The sequence below is a fragment of the Vigna unguiculata genome, chromosome 7 (genome assembly GCF_004118075.2).
Source record: "Vigna unguiculata cultivar IT97K-499-35 chromosome 7, ASM411807v1, whole genome shotgun sequence".
NCBI lineage: Eukaryota > Viridiplantae > Streptophyta > Magnoliopsida > Fabales > Fabaceae > Vigna > Vigna unguiculata.
Genome location: NC_040285.1, coordinates 1,740,194 through 1,758,930, shown reverse-complemented (window position 1 = coordinate 1,758,930; position 18,737 = coordinate 1,740,194). Strand labels below are relative to the sequence as shown.

The window sequence follows — 18,737 nt, the reverse complement described above, 5'->3', positions numbered from 1 at the left end:
TTATTTTTTAATCCTAATAAACATAAAATATAAAACTGTATGTAGTATTATTTAATAAATTTACCTGTAATATAAAAATGAAAATTTAAAAAAAATAAAAAAGCAAAACCGATAGGATCCAAAACGGTTTCACTCGAAACCGATTCTTTCCTAACGACTTCCATCCTTGATAAAACTTTATTCGACCATAAAATGTCTTTATTTGTCATGTTTAATCATGGGTTTGATCTTCCTAAGTGAAACTCAACACTGTTTGTTTTGTCAGTGGCAAGGTTGAAACTCAGGAGTTACTGAAATGGATGATCAGAATACTGAGGATAAAGTGTTTGAGAAATTTACATGGACCATTACCAACTTCTCCAAGTTAGACTCCAAAATATACTCGGAAAAGTTTTCTCTCCATGGCCATACATGGTGCTTCATTTAATTATTATACATACTTTTTATCTTCCTCTTTCATATGATTTCGTCTCTTTTTCTCATTAAGTTTTGTTACTTTGTTTTTATAGGAGGATAAATCTTTTTCTCATTAAGTTTGTTACTTTGTTTTTATAGGAGGATTCTTATCTTTCCAAAAGGGAATGAAGTTGAGGATTTGTCACTTTATTTGGATTCTGGTGCTGCTACTATGCCTCATGGATGGCAAAAATTTGCAGTTTTCAAAATCAATCTTATTAATCAGCTCGATCACGGAAAGAATATAATCAAAGGTATATTTCACACTTTTCTCTCTTGTTGATATTTTAATATTATTTTCTCAGGCGAATGAAACTAGCTTTTTCTATCTATATGTTTTTCCTTAATATGTTTTTCTACCTTAAATTCCTGAATAGTCAGACTCTCCAATTTCATATATGTTTTAAACTATTTTATAAGCAACTGACTTTTCATATATGAATTTGTCAGAAACTAGTCACACCTTCAATTTAGTAGAGGATGATCATGGTTACAAATCCTTCGTACCTTTGGGTGATCTTTGTGACTCTAGTCGTGGTTTCATAATGAATGATACTTGTATAATTGAAGTTCATATGCTGGTTCAAAAAATCAGAACAAGAGAAAGAAGTTGTTGAATCAGAGATGAAAATTGATGAAAAGGTTGCTGGAAGCATCGAGAATGTTTCACCCAAGGAAATGATCCCAACCTCATCATTTGTTGAGATGGTGGATTTTAGGGACATAGGAAGAGTAGAGAAACACTTTGTTCCTCTACTTGAACAAGTTTGTTCATGCTATCCATCACTTATCGATAGCAAGAAGAGGAAAAGTCAAAGATTTACTGAATGGGCTTTTACAGCTCTGGGTAGAGTTCTTCATTTTCTGAAGACTAAAAAGGTGAGAGACATGGATGATGAATCTTGCAATCATCTCCAAACTTTATGGGAGGAACTTCAGACATTTGGATTTGATTTGGGTTGGTTAAAACCACATGTTGAATCTGCCTTAGGCATTAAAACTCGTGTTGAGAAAGTTGTTGAAGTGAAAAGGTTGGAAGAGAATGTGATTACTTTGAAGGAGAATGTGGATACTTTAGAGGAGAATGTGTGTACTTTAGAGGAGAAAACAAAGGCTTTGAGGAGAAAGATAATTGAAGCAGAGGTAAATCTTGAAATGGCAAAAAGAGATCTGGTGAAAGCTATAAAAGGATCCGAAGAGTGTGATTTGGACGCTGAACTTGGATATGGAAAATCATTATTTTTAGGGTTCTAGTCAAGACTCATGAAGATTGGTGTTTTGGGGTTTATTTTATGATGCATTCTATATTCTGTGTTGTTTATGAACTTCAGCCGTTACTATCTCTAATCTTCCTTTTACGTTTGTCAGTACTTTTTTTTAATAGAATATAAATACTAATTATGTTAATTGAATAGCGTTCTATAAATTGCAATATAAATACTTATTTATCTTAATTGAATATTGTTATATATTACAAACGATTAAGGACAAATATATTTAAAAGTTAAATTGAATATTGTTCTATATTGTTAATTAAAATCTCAGTACCTTATATTAGCTTTAAAAATAATAAAGACATTTAAAAGTCTTTTGGCTTTTATATCAATTTTGGATAAATTTAAAGTATAGGGTGGTTTTCAAAACTTAATTATAATAATTAATTACATAGGTAAACAATAACTATTCATTTGAATTAGACCAATGTTTTTAATTAATTTCTTTATTTCATTTCAATTGAAACGTTAAGTTATGAAATTTAATTTCTTAATTAATTAATTTGTTTTAGTTGATGAGAAAAAAATTAATGGGTATTAAATTATATTCGTTAATGATTCTATTTTTCTATTTCAATTATTTGTTATTCCTTTTTCATTATTTGTGAGACTTAAACTTAATTTCTAAATTGAGAATTAATTGATCTCAAATTGTTGTTGTGAATAGTATATAATTATTATATTTTTTTTTTCTATATTTTGGTTTATACCTTATATTTTATTTTTTACCTAATATAATCTGTTGAGTCTTGATAAATTTGTTACTACATACTTATCTTAAGGCAAATTTTGTTACTATAGGGATGACCAAAACATAAAATTTGGTAACTATGTTACAATCTTTATATTTTATAGTAGTTACTTGGATGTTAAAACGTTACTTATTGATGAATTTGTATTCATAGTTTGATTATATTCCAAATGTTGGTGTGGTTTCATCATTGATATTTATATTTTAGTTTGTAAAATTTAAAGGTTTAAAAATATTTAATTTTCAATGAAAAGTGTTGATACAAGTGTTTTTATTTAAATAAGAACTCTTTGAACACATGGTACGTCTTCGCTTCTTGAAAAACTGGAAGTAAATATCAATTTATTGAGTTGTGTTATGTTAAATATATTTTTAGTCTCTTCACTTTTAATAAAAGTTGAAATTAGTATCCTCTTGAAATTTTGATCATTTTTAGTCATTTATCTTTAGAAATGAAGTAATATAATATAACCAGATTTTGTTAAGTTTATTTGATATTTTAAACACATTTTATGATAGTATTTGAGTTGTTTACACCGTTTGATACATTTTTGCTTCAATATTAATTGAAATGCTATCATCAAACGTTAAATAAATTTAATAAAATGTGGTTAAAAGGATTAAATTCATACGTTTCTAAAATTTGATAACTAAATTGGTCTAAATTTTTTAAAAGGACAAATTCCAACTTTGATTGAAAATCAAAAGAACAAAAATATATTTAACCCTACATATCTAAGATTGACATTTAATTTATTTAAATAATTATATATAAACAAGTAGACATTAAGTTTAATGTGTTTGATTTAAGATTGACATTTCTTTTATTTAAATGATTATATGTAATCACTATTTTTATATTCATGATCTATAGTCACCACCACATCTCAAAGTGTTAGGTTCGGGGTTTGATTTTCTTAATTTGTAAAATATTAACACGACTTAGAACATAAAAAGTTATATGAATAATGCGGAATAGTTAATCTTAAAAAAATTGTATTAGTTGAAAGTTAACTTTTTTATCATAAAATATAAGTACAAAATTCAAATTTAAGCTGAATAAGTAAATATTATCCAATTTGAGACCAAAATTTGACCCAATCATATGAAACATGCTTAATCTAAATAATGCACTCAATTTTATCCTATAGATTGTTACAAGTTGTGATAAGATTCAGATTAAGAGAATCTCATGCTCTTTCATTCATCAATTGGAAATATAAATAAATATTGTAATTCATTTTTAAAAATATTAATTCAATAATTAATTAAATTGAAGCTATTAATTAGTTCTTTTTTTTTTTAATGCTACCACGCCATAAATGTAATCAAGTGCAAACTTACGTAAGCGCCTGTAGCTCAGTGGATAGAGCGTCTGTTTCCTAAGCAGAAAGTCGTAGGTTCGACCCCTACCTGGCGCGATATAACTTTTATTTAATTTTTTTAATATTTATTACTTTTATTAAAGAGATAATATATTACCTTTTAAGCCAAATTTATTTAAGTGTATTTCCTAATGTAATATTTTCCCAGCCAACTGTTTCCTAATTTTATTTGAGTGATCTACTTAAAAATTCCCTATTTAAAAGCAACTAACATAACATTTTTTAATATTATTTTAATAAAATGATATTTAACTTTTTAGAAGTTAAAGGTTTATGACAATAAATTATCCTACTCATAACATATTGGACACAATAATTTTCGCTTTGGAAATTCTGAGATATTATTTATGTCGAATTTAATTTGATATTTTTATTGCCCACACGAGTCTATAGTACCACTTTGATGAGAAATATTTGAACATGTGGTAGAAAATATTTGTATAACTCACTTTTGAAAAAATAAAATAAAATTCTCTACAGTTATATTTCACTGGTACGGTTATGAATTATGAATTAATGATTGTCCATTGATTTGATATATTTACTGATATGATTCATTACTCTTTATGGTAAATATTTGTATTAACTAAGTTGATTTGTTTCCTTTATGGATTACATATTGTATCTATAAATAGGACTCTTCCTATCAATAATAATACACAGATGAGTTGCTCCCTATTCTCTATTCTCTAATGTTTCTTTCTCTTCTCTCTTATCTATTATTCTTTCTTCTCTCTGTTATTCGCTTTATTTCATAACACGTTATCAGCACGATGCTCCAATTGAGAACTAGTGGAAGTTTTTTCTCTCTAAGGACAGTGTTTTGCGTGTCTCAATCCAGACTCTTTCTAATCCTTTCTCAATTTATAATTTTACCTTATATTCTTCCTTTTGTGATAAGAATTGTTTGACCTTATCAATTTTCATCTTCGTCTTATTATTTATTTTTATTATGACGATGATTATTATTAATATTATTATTTTGATGATGATTATTATTATTAATATTATTATTTTATGTGTTAGTTCTAAACACGCAAAACGTTGTAAAATTTGGATTTGTGACCCTTGATATTGCAAAGAAGAATTCCTTATATTGAATTTTAAATGTTGAAATACATTTAGATGCAATGGATAATTGGATACCATTAAATAAAGAAATAAAGCATCTAAGCAACTAATTTGCTCATGCGACAAAAATATTGTGAAAAAGGATTCACAAATATTATGAATTTATTTCATGCTTATGTATGACTGGCTGGACAAAGCAATACAGCTTTTGATGAAAAATCATGAGATCCACGTAATCTGCTCCATTCCCAAAAGTGAATGTAGCAATCAATATTATGAATTTATTTCATGCCTTTGTATGGCTGAAAAAAAGCAATGAGCTTTTGATAGAAAATCATGAAACCTGTCCAAATTGGTTCTGCTCCATTCCCAGAAGTGAATGCAGCAACATTTCATGATCGTGATCGTGATCGTGATCTTGATTATGGACATGGTTATAAAGAAAATTTCAAAGACACATTTTGTCACCAGAAGTGGCATAATAATGTGAAAAAAAAAGGAAAAGAAAAATGTGAAAATATTGACAAAAAGATTAAAGTATATATTATCATTACGGTGTTAAAGGCCATTTGAGTTGTACTTATTGTACACCAAAGCATCCTACAAATAATGAGAAGAACATAGAAACACACTTTGCTTATGAAGATGGTGATTCTGATTATGGCTATATGGATGCTACTCATTTTGATATTGTTATTTTCTTTGCTAAAGCAAATGGAAGCATTGATCACCTCATTGATTATGAGAGTGTTAAATTTTTCTTTTGTTTGATAATGTGAGACATCGATGTTAGTATTATTTATAGTACTACAAATATATTTGAAGACTTTAGAAGAGCTATTATACTTCTACTAAGAAGTTGAATAGAAACTTATTAAGTTTCAATGATATTTGTCTAAATGGATATTATATTGAGACAAACAATGAAAAAGATATGAAATATCTTTATATCTCTATGATTGAGTTGAAAAAGAAAGTGTATTGGAGAAATTATCAACATTCTCTTATAGTTTGTACTGCAAGTTTATTAGTACAATTGAAATGCATGTCATGGTAAACCAGAAATTTACAAATCAAAATGATGCCTTGTTTGACATGATCAATTATGATGCGAAAAAAAAAGGGTTGAAAAACTCATGTGAACACGTTTGAAGCGTGGTAGATATGTTGGTTCCAAAGATAAAAACTCTTGAATGAGAAAGAGAGCTAATATGCAAAATGACCTAATCGAAAAGGTTGAAATCCCAAAAAGATTCATTTGACATAATTAATGGTTAGGTTCCAGAAGAACCTCAGGTACCTGAAATTGTTGAAAATGATGAGATCTCAATAAATTATGTCATGAATCATATAATATGGAACCAAAATGAAGTCAACATTGATGAAACTTTTACATATAATATAGCGATGAATGCTATGAATGACAATGAGGATCAATAGCCAATGATCGTTGAAGATTGTCGACAAAGACATGATTGGCCAAAATGAAAATATGCAAAGAAGCATAACTATATTTGCTTGCTAAACGAAAGGTTGTTGGACGTATAGTTCGCACACTTAAAGTTGTGAAACCTGTTGGGTACAAATGGATTTTTGCGCAAAAATCAAATTAAAAATGATAAAATTGTTAGATACAAAGCATAATTGGTTGCTCAAGGTTATTCACAAAACCTTGTATTGATTAGTGAAAAAACATGTTCACTAGTATTGGATGCAACAACATTGCAATATTCAATTATCCTAGTTACACAACAAGATTTGCATTTACATCTAATGGATGATGTTACAACCTATTCGTACGATCCTTTTGAGAATCATATTTATATGAAAATCCCTGAAGGATTTTATTTGCCCAACAAGACAAATTCTAAAGAGGGTTATTCAATAAAATTGAACATGCTCTTTTATTGATTAAAGCAAGGATGTGTGTGGTATAACCATCTTATTGAGTTCTTATTAAAATAAGGATATGGAAATGATCCTTTTTGTCCTTGTATTTATATGAAAATATTAGAAAATCAATTTTTCATAATTATTGTTTATGTAGATGACATAAACATCGTTGAAACTACTAATGAGCTCACAAGGCAATTGAAAGAATTTGAGATGAATGATCTTTGAAGGGCAAAGTCTTGTTTGAAATTAGAAATTGAGTATTTAAATAAAAGTATTTTTATACATCAAGAGGCTTATATGATTAAGGTGCTTAAAATGTTCTAAATGGACAAGTCATGTCCATTATGCACTTCAATAGTTGTGAGGTCGTTAGATGTTGATAAAGACTCTTCTTAGACCTCAAGAAAATGATGAAGATCTTCTTGGTCTAGAAGCACCATATCTTAGTGTCATAGAAACACTAATGTATCTTGCGAATTATACTCGATCTAATATTGCATTTGCTATAAATTTGTTAAGCAAGATATAGTTCTTCAACTACAAGAAGAAAATGGTTTGGAGTAAAACATATATTTCGTTACTTTAAGGGTACTACGAATATGAGCTTATTCCATATAAATGATTCAGATTCAGACCAATGGGTTATGGATATGCATGTTATTTTACATATTCTTACAATGTCACAATGGTTGATCACAAACAAGATGTTTGTTCACATGTGGTAGCACAATAGTTTCATGAAGGTATATGAAACAAACCATAGTAGCAACATCGTCTAATCATACAAATTACGAGGAAAGTTGTGAATATGTTTGGTTAAGGTTTATAATTCAACATGTGCAAGAAACTTGTGACTATCCCCGAGAAAGATGGAATCAACAACCATATATGAAGACAATAGTGTATTGTTCAATTGATAGGATGATATAGATATCCAAAAATTCGTTTATCTGAAAATATGACAAGTCTATTTGTAAAGTTTTTGTCAAGAAAAACTTTTGAGCAAATGACTCACAAATTCGGACTCACCTTAATGATGTAAGTTTACATGAGGGGGAGAAATAGAATATGTGATGAACAATATTGTATTAAAGAATACAGAATGTTGTACTCTTTTTCCTTCACTAGGTTTTTTATCCCAAAGGGTTTTTCCTAGTAAGGTTTTAACGAGGCACATTCTTTATCAATGGACACTCAAGGGGGAGTGTTATGAATTAATGATTGTCCATTGATTTGATACATTTACTGATATGATTCATTACTCTTTATGGTAAATATTTGTATTAACTAAGTTGATTTGTTTCCTTTATGGATTACATATTGTATCTATAAATAGGACTCTTCCTATCAATAATAATACACAGATGAGTTGCTCCCTATTCTCTATTCTCTAATGTTTCTTTCTCTTCTCTCTTATCTATTATTCTTTCTTCTCTATGTTATTCGCTTTATTTCATAACAGATACTTAATTCTTCCGATTTATATCAGTAGCAAACTTAGTAAGTTCTTAAACTGCTGTCAGGAATAGTAACATTCTACGTATTTTAATTGCATCAAAGATGAATAAACATTGTGATATATTATAATAATTTGAAACTAATCTTCCCACAATCTAATGAATACAGTTTCACTATGTGACCTATTTATTTATTTTTTTGATATTACACACAATATTATTCAATGATATTTTGTATAATATATTGGCTTCTTTTGAGCCCTTTAAATACTAGAAACAAACTCAATTACACACAATATTATTAAACTATATTAAACTTTGAATATTTCAAAATCAACTCCATATATATTTATATTACCTTTGAATATCTTAAAAATAATTTCAAGTATCTTGATATTTGAGTATCTTGAGCTGAGGTACAATCATATTATGAATATGCATGTATTATAATTTTTGGTGTGACATCAATTATAAATTGAGTCATGAAAGAGTTACATAATTTATAATTGGGACTTATGAAAGATTTTGATTTATAATATTTTTTAAATCAAAAGAAGACTCTTTTTTTTGTAAGAATTTCGAATAACTCTTTGTTTAAGTATTATAATATTTATAATAGTTTATTCCATTATAGTTAATAGGTTATCAGACTATGGTAAGTGTTGTGTAATTACAACATCTAAGATACATACATAATACTTATAAATAAGTTTAATCGTACAAAAATAAAGCTTAAAAACTAAATTATTATTTTTTATTTATCTCTAGTGTAGTATTTATTATAATAAATTATTTTAAAAATAAGGTTTATATCATAATTCATATCTTGAATATGGGAACTATCCAAGAATTTATATAAGTCGAAAGTTTTTTTTGGATATTTTGATATCTTGAAATTAATTTGTTGTTTTCAAAGCAAAAATACAAAGTTCAATATAATTTAGTTAAAAAAGGATGTGTTCAATTAGATAAAAAGATGCAACAAGTATGTAAGCGCCTGTAGCTCAGTGGATAGAGCGTCTGTTTCCTAAGCAGAAAGTCGTAGGTTCGACCCCTACCTGGCGCGTTTTTTGTTTTATCTTTTTCTTCTTGTCATGATTTTTTATTCTAATTTAAGAAATAAGTTTAATTTAACTGTAAATTTCTAAAGTAATTTCTTGTCAACCAACCACTGATTACTTGCTTTAGTTCTGTAAAACATCACCAACTTTTATGAATAACAAAGGCTGGGTTATTTGATGTTAAAAACTCACTCCTTTTCTGGTTATTTGGGCTTCTTTATTTTACCTATAAAATCAGTTCCTCATACACACAATTAAATGTATAAATTATGACTTCAAATTATTTAAGAATATATTTTGATGAACTTCTTCTCAATACCTATAACAACTTTTAACAATCATATAAATAATTATTTTTTTCACAAATTAAGTGCATAAGTTAATTTAAACTCTTTATAGAAAAAAAAATTGTTGTCTCCAAGAGTCTTACCAAGGTATATAAATAAATTCTATGAAATTGATACAATTTTAATACAAAGAATGAATTGAAAGTTGTTCACTTTTTTTTTGGACAAGTTCAAGTAACATGACATGTGTAAAGTCTACTTTCTCTTTTAAATTTTTGGGCCTCTCACTAAGTTTTCCTTCATTTACTAAAAACAGTTCTCACCTTTCTTTTTCTCTACAAAAGTAGAAACTGATTTAGGGTTTAAGCTACATCCTTCTTTGAGTTTATTGAACACTCCCTTCCGCGTAAGTAGAACTCAATCCCGTATCTCTTTTTGTTTCTTTTCTGTTTTGAAACTCTGGTTCAACCTCAGTCTCTATTGTGGTCTCAATTTTGTCTACCCGTGCTTATGTTTTCAGCTCCTTAAGTTGTTTCAGGTCTTGGTGTTCCTTCCACTAAGGGCTTTCTTCTCCTCAAGTTAGCTTTCAGTCAAGGTAAGGGAAGCTAAGGTTTTAACGTGTTTGAAATATCTTGCCTGTTTTGGTTCTATTTCCTATTTAAAATGCTTGGATGATCCTTGTGTGGGTATGAAAATGAATTGTCAATGGTTTGATTTTGGATTTTGGCTGAGCATGCGTGAGAAACCTGTTATTCTCGTCCAAGCGAGCAACTCTCGCCTAAGCGAGAGTAGCAAAAACTCACCTCTGTCTCTATTCGAGTTGTTGCTCAGGTGAGGAACTTCAGTTTTGAGCAAAGAGCAATCTCGCTCAGGCGAGAAGGTCCCGCTTAAGCGAACTCGCGAAAAACTCACAGTGCCACAGTTTGAGCTCTCGCTCAGGCAAGAATGTCTAGCTTAACCGAGAGAACCTTCGTCGCTTGAATGAAGACTTCTAGCTTGAGCGAGACTGGTGCAAGGATGTGTTTTATTACTTGCTCTCTGCTATGATTGGCTGTTTTACTCCTTAAAAGTATGATAAATGATGTTGTTCATGTATGGTGTTATATTTGGAACTGTATTTCATATGTTGGGCATGAGATGATTATGTTTTGAGATAATATGTGTACTATTTGAGCTTAACGTAATTCCCTAAGTCTCTAGGGGAGACTTTGGTGGTGGTGGTGTTGTAATGTATGTAATGAAATAAGGATTCAATAAGGTTGTATCCTGACACTCTAATGAATCAGTCAGACTCACATAGAACAAACTGGTTCAAGTTGTGAGAGTAGCAGGAGGTCTTAGTTTCTAGCAGAATAATGGTCTTAGATGATCATTGACTAACCTAACCTTGTGTGTGGTAAGGTGAAATCCATTGACAATGACTCTGCAGAGTAGTAGAGGCTACCACAAGTGCAAGAAACCAGTGAATCCAATTTTATTACATGTATCTGGATAATGGAGTTAGAGGGTCTTTTATTATTTGCTATCATATGTCTTATATGCTTACTAAATTGTCTATTTAAAATCTACTTGCTTAACAATTATTTTTCTCTAGCTTAATCTTTCTTTTTGTGTCTGTTTTCTTATTTGATTCTCCTCTTGTAATGATCACCAGTATTAGTGTGAACAGATGTAGAGACCCCTGGTGACCACCATGATGATGGTGTCACAATGTAGTTTAGCTGTCTTGGATTTTGTTTATTGTGAATCTTTTTTTGAAGAACAATTTTATTTTAAGTTCTTTGTTATTTGAGCAATCTTTGACTAGACTATTTTGCTTTATAAAATACATTATTGCATTATTTTGTGCCATTGATCTTCTCTTCTCGTCAGGATACTTTGAATAAGTATATAAGCTTAATTCTTTAATACTTTATGTTTCTTGCTCTATTTATTTATGATTATGTGATATTTTATTTATTAGTTTATCTATTAAAGGGGTGTGTCTCAACATGTTAGCAGGTTGAATTAGCATCTGCCCTGTTATGGCAAAATATTGTTCAGTTCAGTGTTTCACAATAAATCAACTTGTTTTCATCTTACATATTTTAATTATTGAAAAGAAAACTCCATATATAATTAAAGTAAAGTAGATCATAACTACCATATTGTTTTGGTAAGTCTTTAAAAGGAAAAAGCAAACCAGAGAAAACAATGAAGTTCATTTAAGCCGACTAAAAAAGAGAATTCTCATCAAAGAAACAAATAAACAAAGAAGGCAAGTGATTTAACCTAAATGTAGAGTGCGACATTTACAGGTAAAAATGAAGCTTGGACTAATCATACTATTGCAAAAAATAGAAACTGAAATTTACTGTTCAACTAAGATAAATATTTCCATCTTTTCCACTAGGCTTAGGCCAAATCTCCTCTTAGTGCTGAAGCAGCTCTTTGAATAGCTCTGGCAACCCTCCAAAGCTCATGCTGAATAGCAGCCAACCTTTCTTTTTCACTCATTTTAAACATCTCGGACATAGAGTCAGCGATTCCAGGGAAGAAATCCAACTTGCTTTCTTGGTCTCTGGGAGGCCCAAAAACCTGTACAGTAATGTAATGTATTAATACAAATAAGCAATTTATCACATGAAAAGTTTAAATATAACCATAATCTGGTGATCTCTGACAGTCAAGTTGGTAGGTTTCTTAACCTAAACTTACAATCACATCTTTCAACCTACAACTAGCACCAGAAGAGTATCTAATCTCATAAGTGGGAAAGTATTTGTCAACTTAAACATTAATGAAAGTTCTAACAGGCAGAGTGAAAGCAAGCACACTCACAAGATGCTTGAACCATTGTCTTCCTCGAAGTCCGTCAACATCCAAGAAGCCTTTTTCCGCAAGCATTAGTCTATCATTCAATGCTCGTATCTTCATATTCACAAAATGATCTGAATTTTCTTGCAGTCTCAGTTTCTGCAGTTCATAGAGACAAGTAGAAGAAGGCAGGAGGATAAGTAAGAGTAATTATGTCAAATTTAAATCATAAATAATGCTAATACATTACAATCCATTGCAGTTTCGTTTTACCTCTGATTCCTCATTAGCTTCTTTGGCAGCAGAAGCAAATTCTTGAATCGACGCAGTTAGTGGATGTAGAGAAATTTGCTTGTCTAACAAGTTGCTCAATTTGTCATTGTACACCTGTCCAAAGTGGGCGAAGATTAAGTAATCAAAAATGATACAGGAATGTTTTGGAATTGATGGAAGATATAGAAGTGCAGTGATAAAATTCATAAACATATAATTTTGTCATCAACCATCTAACTAAAACTTACTCCTGGTTTGAAATTCTAATATCTAAAGATAGTACTTAGCAAGAAGTAGATCACAATACTTATGACGATAAAGGAATACCTGTAACTGATCCGCATAAGACACATAATTGAAAGGTATAATGGAATCATCAGCAAGGCGAAGGGCTAGAAGCCCCCAAATTCCAGTAACTGATACAACAAAGAACAGAAAAGATATATCATCTCGTGATTGACACACGGATTCGCCAATAAAATAGTAATTTCATTTGCTAAGAAGGGTATTAAGCAAGAAATCAAACCAGCAACATGGCGCTGAAAGAATGGATCTCCAAACTCTGTCATCCAGTTGTAGGAGTCGAAAGCAGTGTGATAGACAGGATAATCTACAGAAAAGACATAACATTATTCAACACATAATGCATGAGTATCTGATACATTTTTGCACGACTTTTTCTCAAATCATATGGAACCCTTTTAGTTCATATCAATGAAATCTGTACCTTTTCCATAATACATATCAATAGATGGAACCCCTGCATGTTGCACAAATGGAGCAAAATCAGAATCAACTCTACCCAGCCTTTGAATCTGCAATCAACCAAGATAAAACTGCTAAGCCGCAAATATATGGTTTTTCATCATCATCAATTAATGTTGAAAGATTTTTTTTTTTTTTTTCAATTTCAAATTAGTTTCCTAAATAAAACAGTGAGAGGAAAAAGGGAAAACAATAAATATGAATCTATCAAAACTCGAAAGGCATCTATACAGCCAAGAAGTTAGTCCTACATTAGATTTTCCACCACCAGCTGCCCAATTCTGATAAATCGTTGTACCCTCATCAGAGTCAGGATCCTTGACCTGAAATAAACAGACATGGCAATTGATGTAAAGCATTAATCAAATACCATGATCAACCATGTTCAAACACTACCCACATGCAGATTTGCATATGCATGTATAATCACTTCAAATACCTTTTTGATGATATCGAGAAGGAGATCATCTAGCTGAGGAGTTGAGCCAGCAAAGAAACTAGGCCCTTGAACAGCACAGTCTACATTAAGGTATGCTACAGCTTTTGAACGAAGATTAACAAGGTTTTGTTCAACCCACTCTGTGGATCCTATCTACAGAAGCAGATAAACTTGATTTAGAGAGCACATTACTAGAAGTGACACCATCATCATCATCATTGAAATAAAGCAAATTGATCAAGATAAAAAGCACCAACTATGCATTAACTTTTAAAGCAAAAATCTTATCAAAGACTCTAACGCGTGTGAAAGAGACTTACTCAAGATAGTGGCAACAAATTTAGGTAAATAAGACAAATGGAAGTAGAGTTTCACTTTCACTTCACCAGATGTGTCCAGATTCATTGACTTATCATTTATGAATATCCAGTGGCCACATAATGAAAGTGGTTAACCATGATGAACGCAAGATTAGTGGAGCTACCTACCATTCCAAATTCCTCTGCATCCCAACTGCATAGAATGATGGTCCTCCGTGGAGTCCACCCCAAACGCAATAGAATAGCATATCTACGAGCAATGTCAAGTAGGGCAGCTGTCCCACTGTTGGGGTCAACAGCACCATATGTCCATGCATCTCTATGGTTCCCAAGCAGAACATAGCGATCAGATTCTTCCCGTCCCTTGATAATGGCAAAAACGTTTTCAATGGTGGCCACTTTCATTTCTCCCTGAAAAACCAAATAAGCCAGACGAAAACATGCACAGAAAACATACAGCATAGTTAAATATTGTTGTACTACATTAATGTCTATTAGTTGTTAAGATGAGCATAAAAAAATTCGATATACTGTCATAATCAAAAACATTCCAACAACAGACACGAACAATAAATTGGATACTATATCCAGGATGTTTAGAAATGCTTTCATGTTACAAGGTTTTGGTTAACGTTTACCTAGGCACATATTAGACATGGCCAAAAACCTGAACTTCAAAAATACTCAACATTTCACTGAATATTTTCTCTTTTGTCCTTTAATTTAAGTACAAGGTTAATTTCTTTCGCACAAATAATTAGTGAATTTGACTATTTTACCACATCTAAATATTATGTGTTTTCTGATAAATATTAATGCAAAAAAAAAAATTAAATTGACAATATCTAAGTTGATCTATTTTTGTTAATAATGCAAACGAGAATTTCGTTAGATTACACATCTAATCATAAGTGGTTGCGTATGATGAAAGAGTTCACTTTTGTCATGGTTGTCTTAAATTATATTTAGAGTGATTTTAGTTAGTTGACTGTATAAAAGACTTTCAGAGAAAATAGTACATATGTAAAACCCACTTCTGTTTTAAACTTTTGGGCCCAGATGACTAAAAAGGCCTTAGGCTAGCCACTTGTTTCCACTTCAGAAAACCCTTCAGCTTTCCCACTCAGCTTTGCACTCTTTTTCTCATGCATGCAAAACAGTTCCAACTCTTTCTTCTCCTTTGAAGAAAAAACTGAGCTAGGGCAGTTGCGAAACCCTCCTCTCAGCTAGCAGAACGTTCTTTCTTTTATGTAAGTTAAGCTCAAACTACTATTTTTTTCTCCTTTTCCAATTTTATTGTGTTGGTTTTGTCATGGATTATTCCTTAGAACCTCATCTTCGATCCTGTGGTCATGTTTTTCAGCCCTCTAGTTTGTTTCTGGAGCTGTGGTGATGCTACCGTCAGGGCATCTTCCCCGCAGTTTTGCTTTCAGTTTCAAGGTAAGGGAAACTAGAGTTTAAAGCTTTTAAGAGTATTGCATGTGTGTTGGTTGCTGAATCACATTTTTAAATGCTTGTTTGACGTTTGTGTTGATTGAAAATATGAATATGTTGGGTGAAGTTGTGCTTGCGTTTCTGGATCTGCCTGCTATTTTCGCCCAAGCGAGCAACTCTCGCCTAAGCGAGAGTAGCAGAAACCTGGGTGAGTTTTTTGCTACTCTCGCCCAGGTTTCTGCTCGAGTTGTCGCTCAGGTGACGAACTTCTATTTTGAGTGAAGAGTAATCTAGCTCAAGCGAGAACTCGCAAAAACTCCACAATGCCACTATTTGAACTCTCGTCCAGGCGAAAAGTGTTCGCTTGAGGAAGAGGATGAGCGAAGACTTCTAGCATGAGCGAGACTTGTGTAGGGAAACTGTAATTACTGAATTGGTTCCATGACGGATTTATTTACTTTTTACAGTACAAAGAATGATGCCATGTATGTTTTATGTGATGTAATGAGACTGAAATTGTTTTGCTTAATATGAAATGATAATGGATGTGTGAGGATATATTTATGGCATGTGCTTGACGTAATTTCATGAGTCTCTAGGAAAGATTTTATGGTGTTGTTGTTGTAGTGTATGTAATGAAATGAGGATTCAAGCAAGGTCTAATGAATCAGTCAGACTCACATAGAGTAGACTGGTAAGTGGTAAGGTGAAACCCATTCGCAATGACTCTGCAGAGCAGTAGAGGCCACTACAAGTGCAAACAACTCGTGATTCGATCCCATTACATTTATCCAGATAATCAAGTTAGAGGATCTTTGATTGTTTGCTATTACATGTTGTGTGTGCTCAATGAATTGTCTGCTTATTATCTGTTTGCATGTATATCAAAATTATTTTCACTTGCTTACCCTTTTTATATGTGTTGTTTCTTGTTTGATTTTTCCTTTTTGCAATGATCACCAACTTTGAGGTGAGCAGATGTGAAAATTCCTGATGATCACCATGATGAAGGAGATGTTGTTTAGATAAGTGATGATGGTTCTTGCTCATTGTTGAGTCTCTTTGAAGAACTGAATTTACGTCATGAAACATGTCTGTAGCATTGTTTCGTGCCTTAGTATTCCTTTTCCATCATGAAAAATTTTTGTAGCATTTTGTGTCTTAGTATTCCTTTTCCGATATATTTGGATATTTGTAAAAGGTTAATTCTTGTATACTATTTGCGTGGTTTATTTTATATTATGATTATATGATATTTTGTTTATTATAACTTATCTATTAAATGGGATGTCACAACATACAAAATTTCTTTATTTTTATACTAATTATTACTTTGAAGTTCGAACCTAAAACAACTGACTAGTAAAAAAATTTCACTCTCAGTGCATCATGGATACACGAGAATTGTATACTGTTAATCAATAACCATAAATGTAATCAAAAGCCAATAACCATAAATGTAATCAAAATTGTTTGAGTTTTGCGATAGAAGATGTAGAAGTGAACAAGCTTAGACAGCCTAAAAATTCAAAATTTCTTCTCCAGAAAATTTATGGCACAAAACATGAACAAATCTCAATTTTTACATGCATGTGCATGGAATAAAATCTGAAGAAGCTAAACAAAATTACCTGATAAGTGAAGTTGAGGATGGTGGGGCCAGGACCAACATTCCTAACCTTGGAGGACTTTAGGGTACCCCTCCAATCCAAGGGCAGAGGAGCTCCACCAAGTGAGGCCAAGATCCTCTCAGCAGCCTCAGAAGACAAAGGCATGGAAGGAATTTTAGGAAACCTTCTCAAAACTTCATTATCATCCAAACCCAAACTCTCGCCGCCATCAACCCCACCCCACCCAGGACTCAGCGGGTCCCCAATCCCCCCTCTCATCACGTGTCCCCTCTCAAAACCCCGGGGCCACGTATCCCCATCCCCGAACACCACCACCGCCGCCGCACCATGCCTCTCCGCCGCCTCCACCACCGCCCCACGCCCCACTCCACCGCCGCTCCTGGCCACCGCCACGCACCCCGCCACCCCCACCCCCGCCGCCGCCAGCAACCGGAAGTCCTCCTCCCGCCCGTAGTTCACGAACACCGCCGCCGCCCACGCCGACCCCGACGGCGAGTACGCGTGGTACGGCGCCACCACCTCCCCGTTCCCCTCTCCCTCCCCCAACCGAAACTCCAAACTCGAACCGTCACTAAAATGCGCCGAGAGCGACGAGCGCAGCGGGTACGACAACAGCGGGCGGTACCTCGCGGTGGTGGTTCGGAACCCGAGGCCGGTGAAGTGGTTGAGCACGTAGCGCGCGGTTAGGGAGGCGGGTTTTGTTCCTGCGAGGTGAGGGTGCACGGTGAGCGCGCGCAGGTAGCTGGAGATCGTGGCGTTGGAGGAGGACGAGAGGAACACGTGGTCGAAGCGCGAGGCGTCGAGGGAAGCGGCGGAACGGAAAGGGAAATGCAGGGAATAAAACCCCACCACTCCAATGACGATTACCGTTACGAAAGCCACCAACGGTGACGGCTTCGCCGCGAATGCCGTTACAGGTTTTAACCGAGACTGAAGCATTCTTTGTTGGTGAATGAAGTGGTTGCGAACGGAGTAGGAGGCTCTGTAATGACGGTGGAACGGAGAGTTTGTGTTAGTTTAGTAATGGAGTTCGAATGGTTATTGGTGTTCGTTTTTGGTTTTTCTGTAATGAAACTCGATAGTTTTGAAACTTGAAATAATATACTATTACTATTAGTTTCGGTATTATCATGTCTTTTACTTTATTTTATTTTAAGGTTAAAATATTCCATTGGTTCTCGTTTTGATTCAGAAATTTTAAATTGGTCATCTTATTTTTATTGATCTCAATTTTGTCTTCATCTTTGTAAATGTATATTAAATCAGTCCTTTCCGTTATCTGTTGGCAAACGGTTCTTGCTTTACGTTTTAAGAAAGAGATTATGTTCTCCTAACATTTGAAAATAAGGGTTTGAAAAAGAGTTGAAGTTGTCTTATCATTTATTAAGACTCGTAATGTCTCCCATTCATTCTTGCTCGTCGTCCTATACTTGCAATAGTT

General features: G+C 32.6%; 2 protein-coding genes, 1 long non-coding RNA gene and 2 other non-coding genes across 5 annotated transcripts; 4 read left to right on the top strand and 1 right to left on the bottom strand.

The window, feature by feature from the left end:
* Positions 1-295: 295 nt before the first annotated feature.
* LOC114189989 (MATH domain and coiled-coil domain-containing protein At3g58250-like) lies at positions 296-1,710 on the top strand. Its single transcript, XM_028078723.1, has 3 exons — positions 296-414; positions 556-710; positions 1,052-1,710. The coding sequence occupies exons 1-3, from the start codon at positions 296-298 to the stop codon at positions 1,708-1,710; spliced, it is 933 nt and encodes a 310-aa protein (XP_027934524.1).
* A 2,119-nt stretch (positions 1,711-3,829) lies between these two features.
* On the top strand, positions 3,830-3,902 carry TRNAR-CCU. Its single transcript has one exon. It is a non-coding gene; the product is annotated as a tRNA-Arg (tRNA).
* A 5,381-nt stretch (positions 3,903-9,283) lies between these two features.
* Positions 9,284-9,356, top strand: TRNAR-CCU. Its single transcript has one exon. It is a non-coding gene; the product is annotated as a tRNA-Arg (tRNA).
* A 560-nt stretch (positions 9,357-9,916) lies between these two features.
* Positions 9,917-11,440, top strand: LOC114192666. Its single transcript, XR_003606136.1, has 3 exons — positions 9,917-10,044; positions 10,177-10,233; positions 10,470-11,440. It is a non-coding gene; the product is annotated as an uncharacterized LOC114192666 (long non-coding RNA).
* Positions 11,441-11,837: 397 nt separating this feature from the next.
* Positions 11,838-18,393, bottom strand: LOC114190050 (probable glutamate carboxypeptidase AMP1). The gene is made up of 10 exons (XM_028078806.1): positions 17,297-18,393; positions 14,400-14,642; positions 13,912-14,064; positions 13,724-13,795; positions 13,435-13,522; positions 13,234-13,317; positions 13,035-13,123; positions 12,708-12,821; positions 12,459-12,593; positions 11,838-12,215 (listed from the first exon to the last, which is right to left on the bottom strand). Exons 1-10 carry the CDS (start codon positions 18,233-18,235, stop codon positions 12,033-12,035), a joined length of 2,100 nt encoding a protein of 699 aa, XP_027934607.1. The 5' UTR covers positions 18,236-18,393; the 3' UTR covers positions 11,838-12,032.
* Positions 18,394-18,737: the final 344 nt, after the last annotated feature.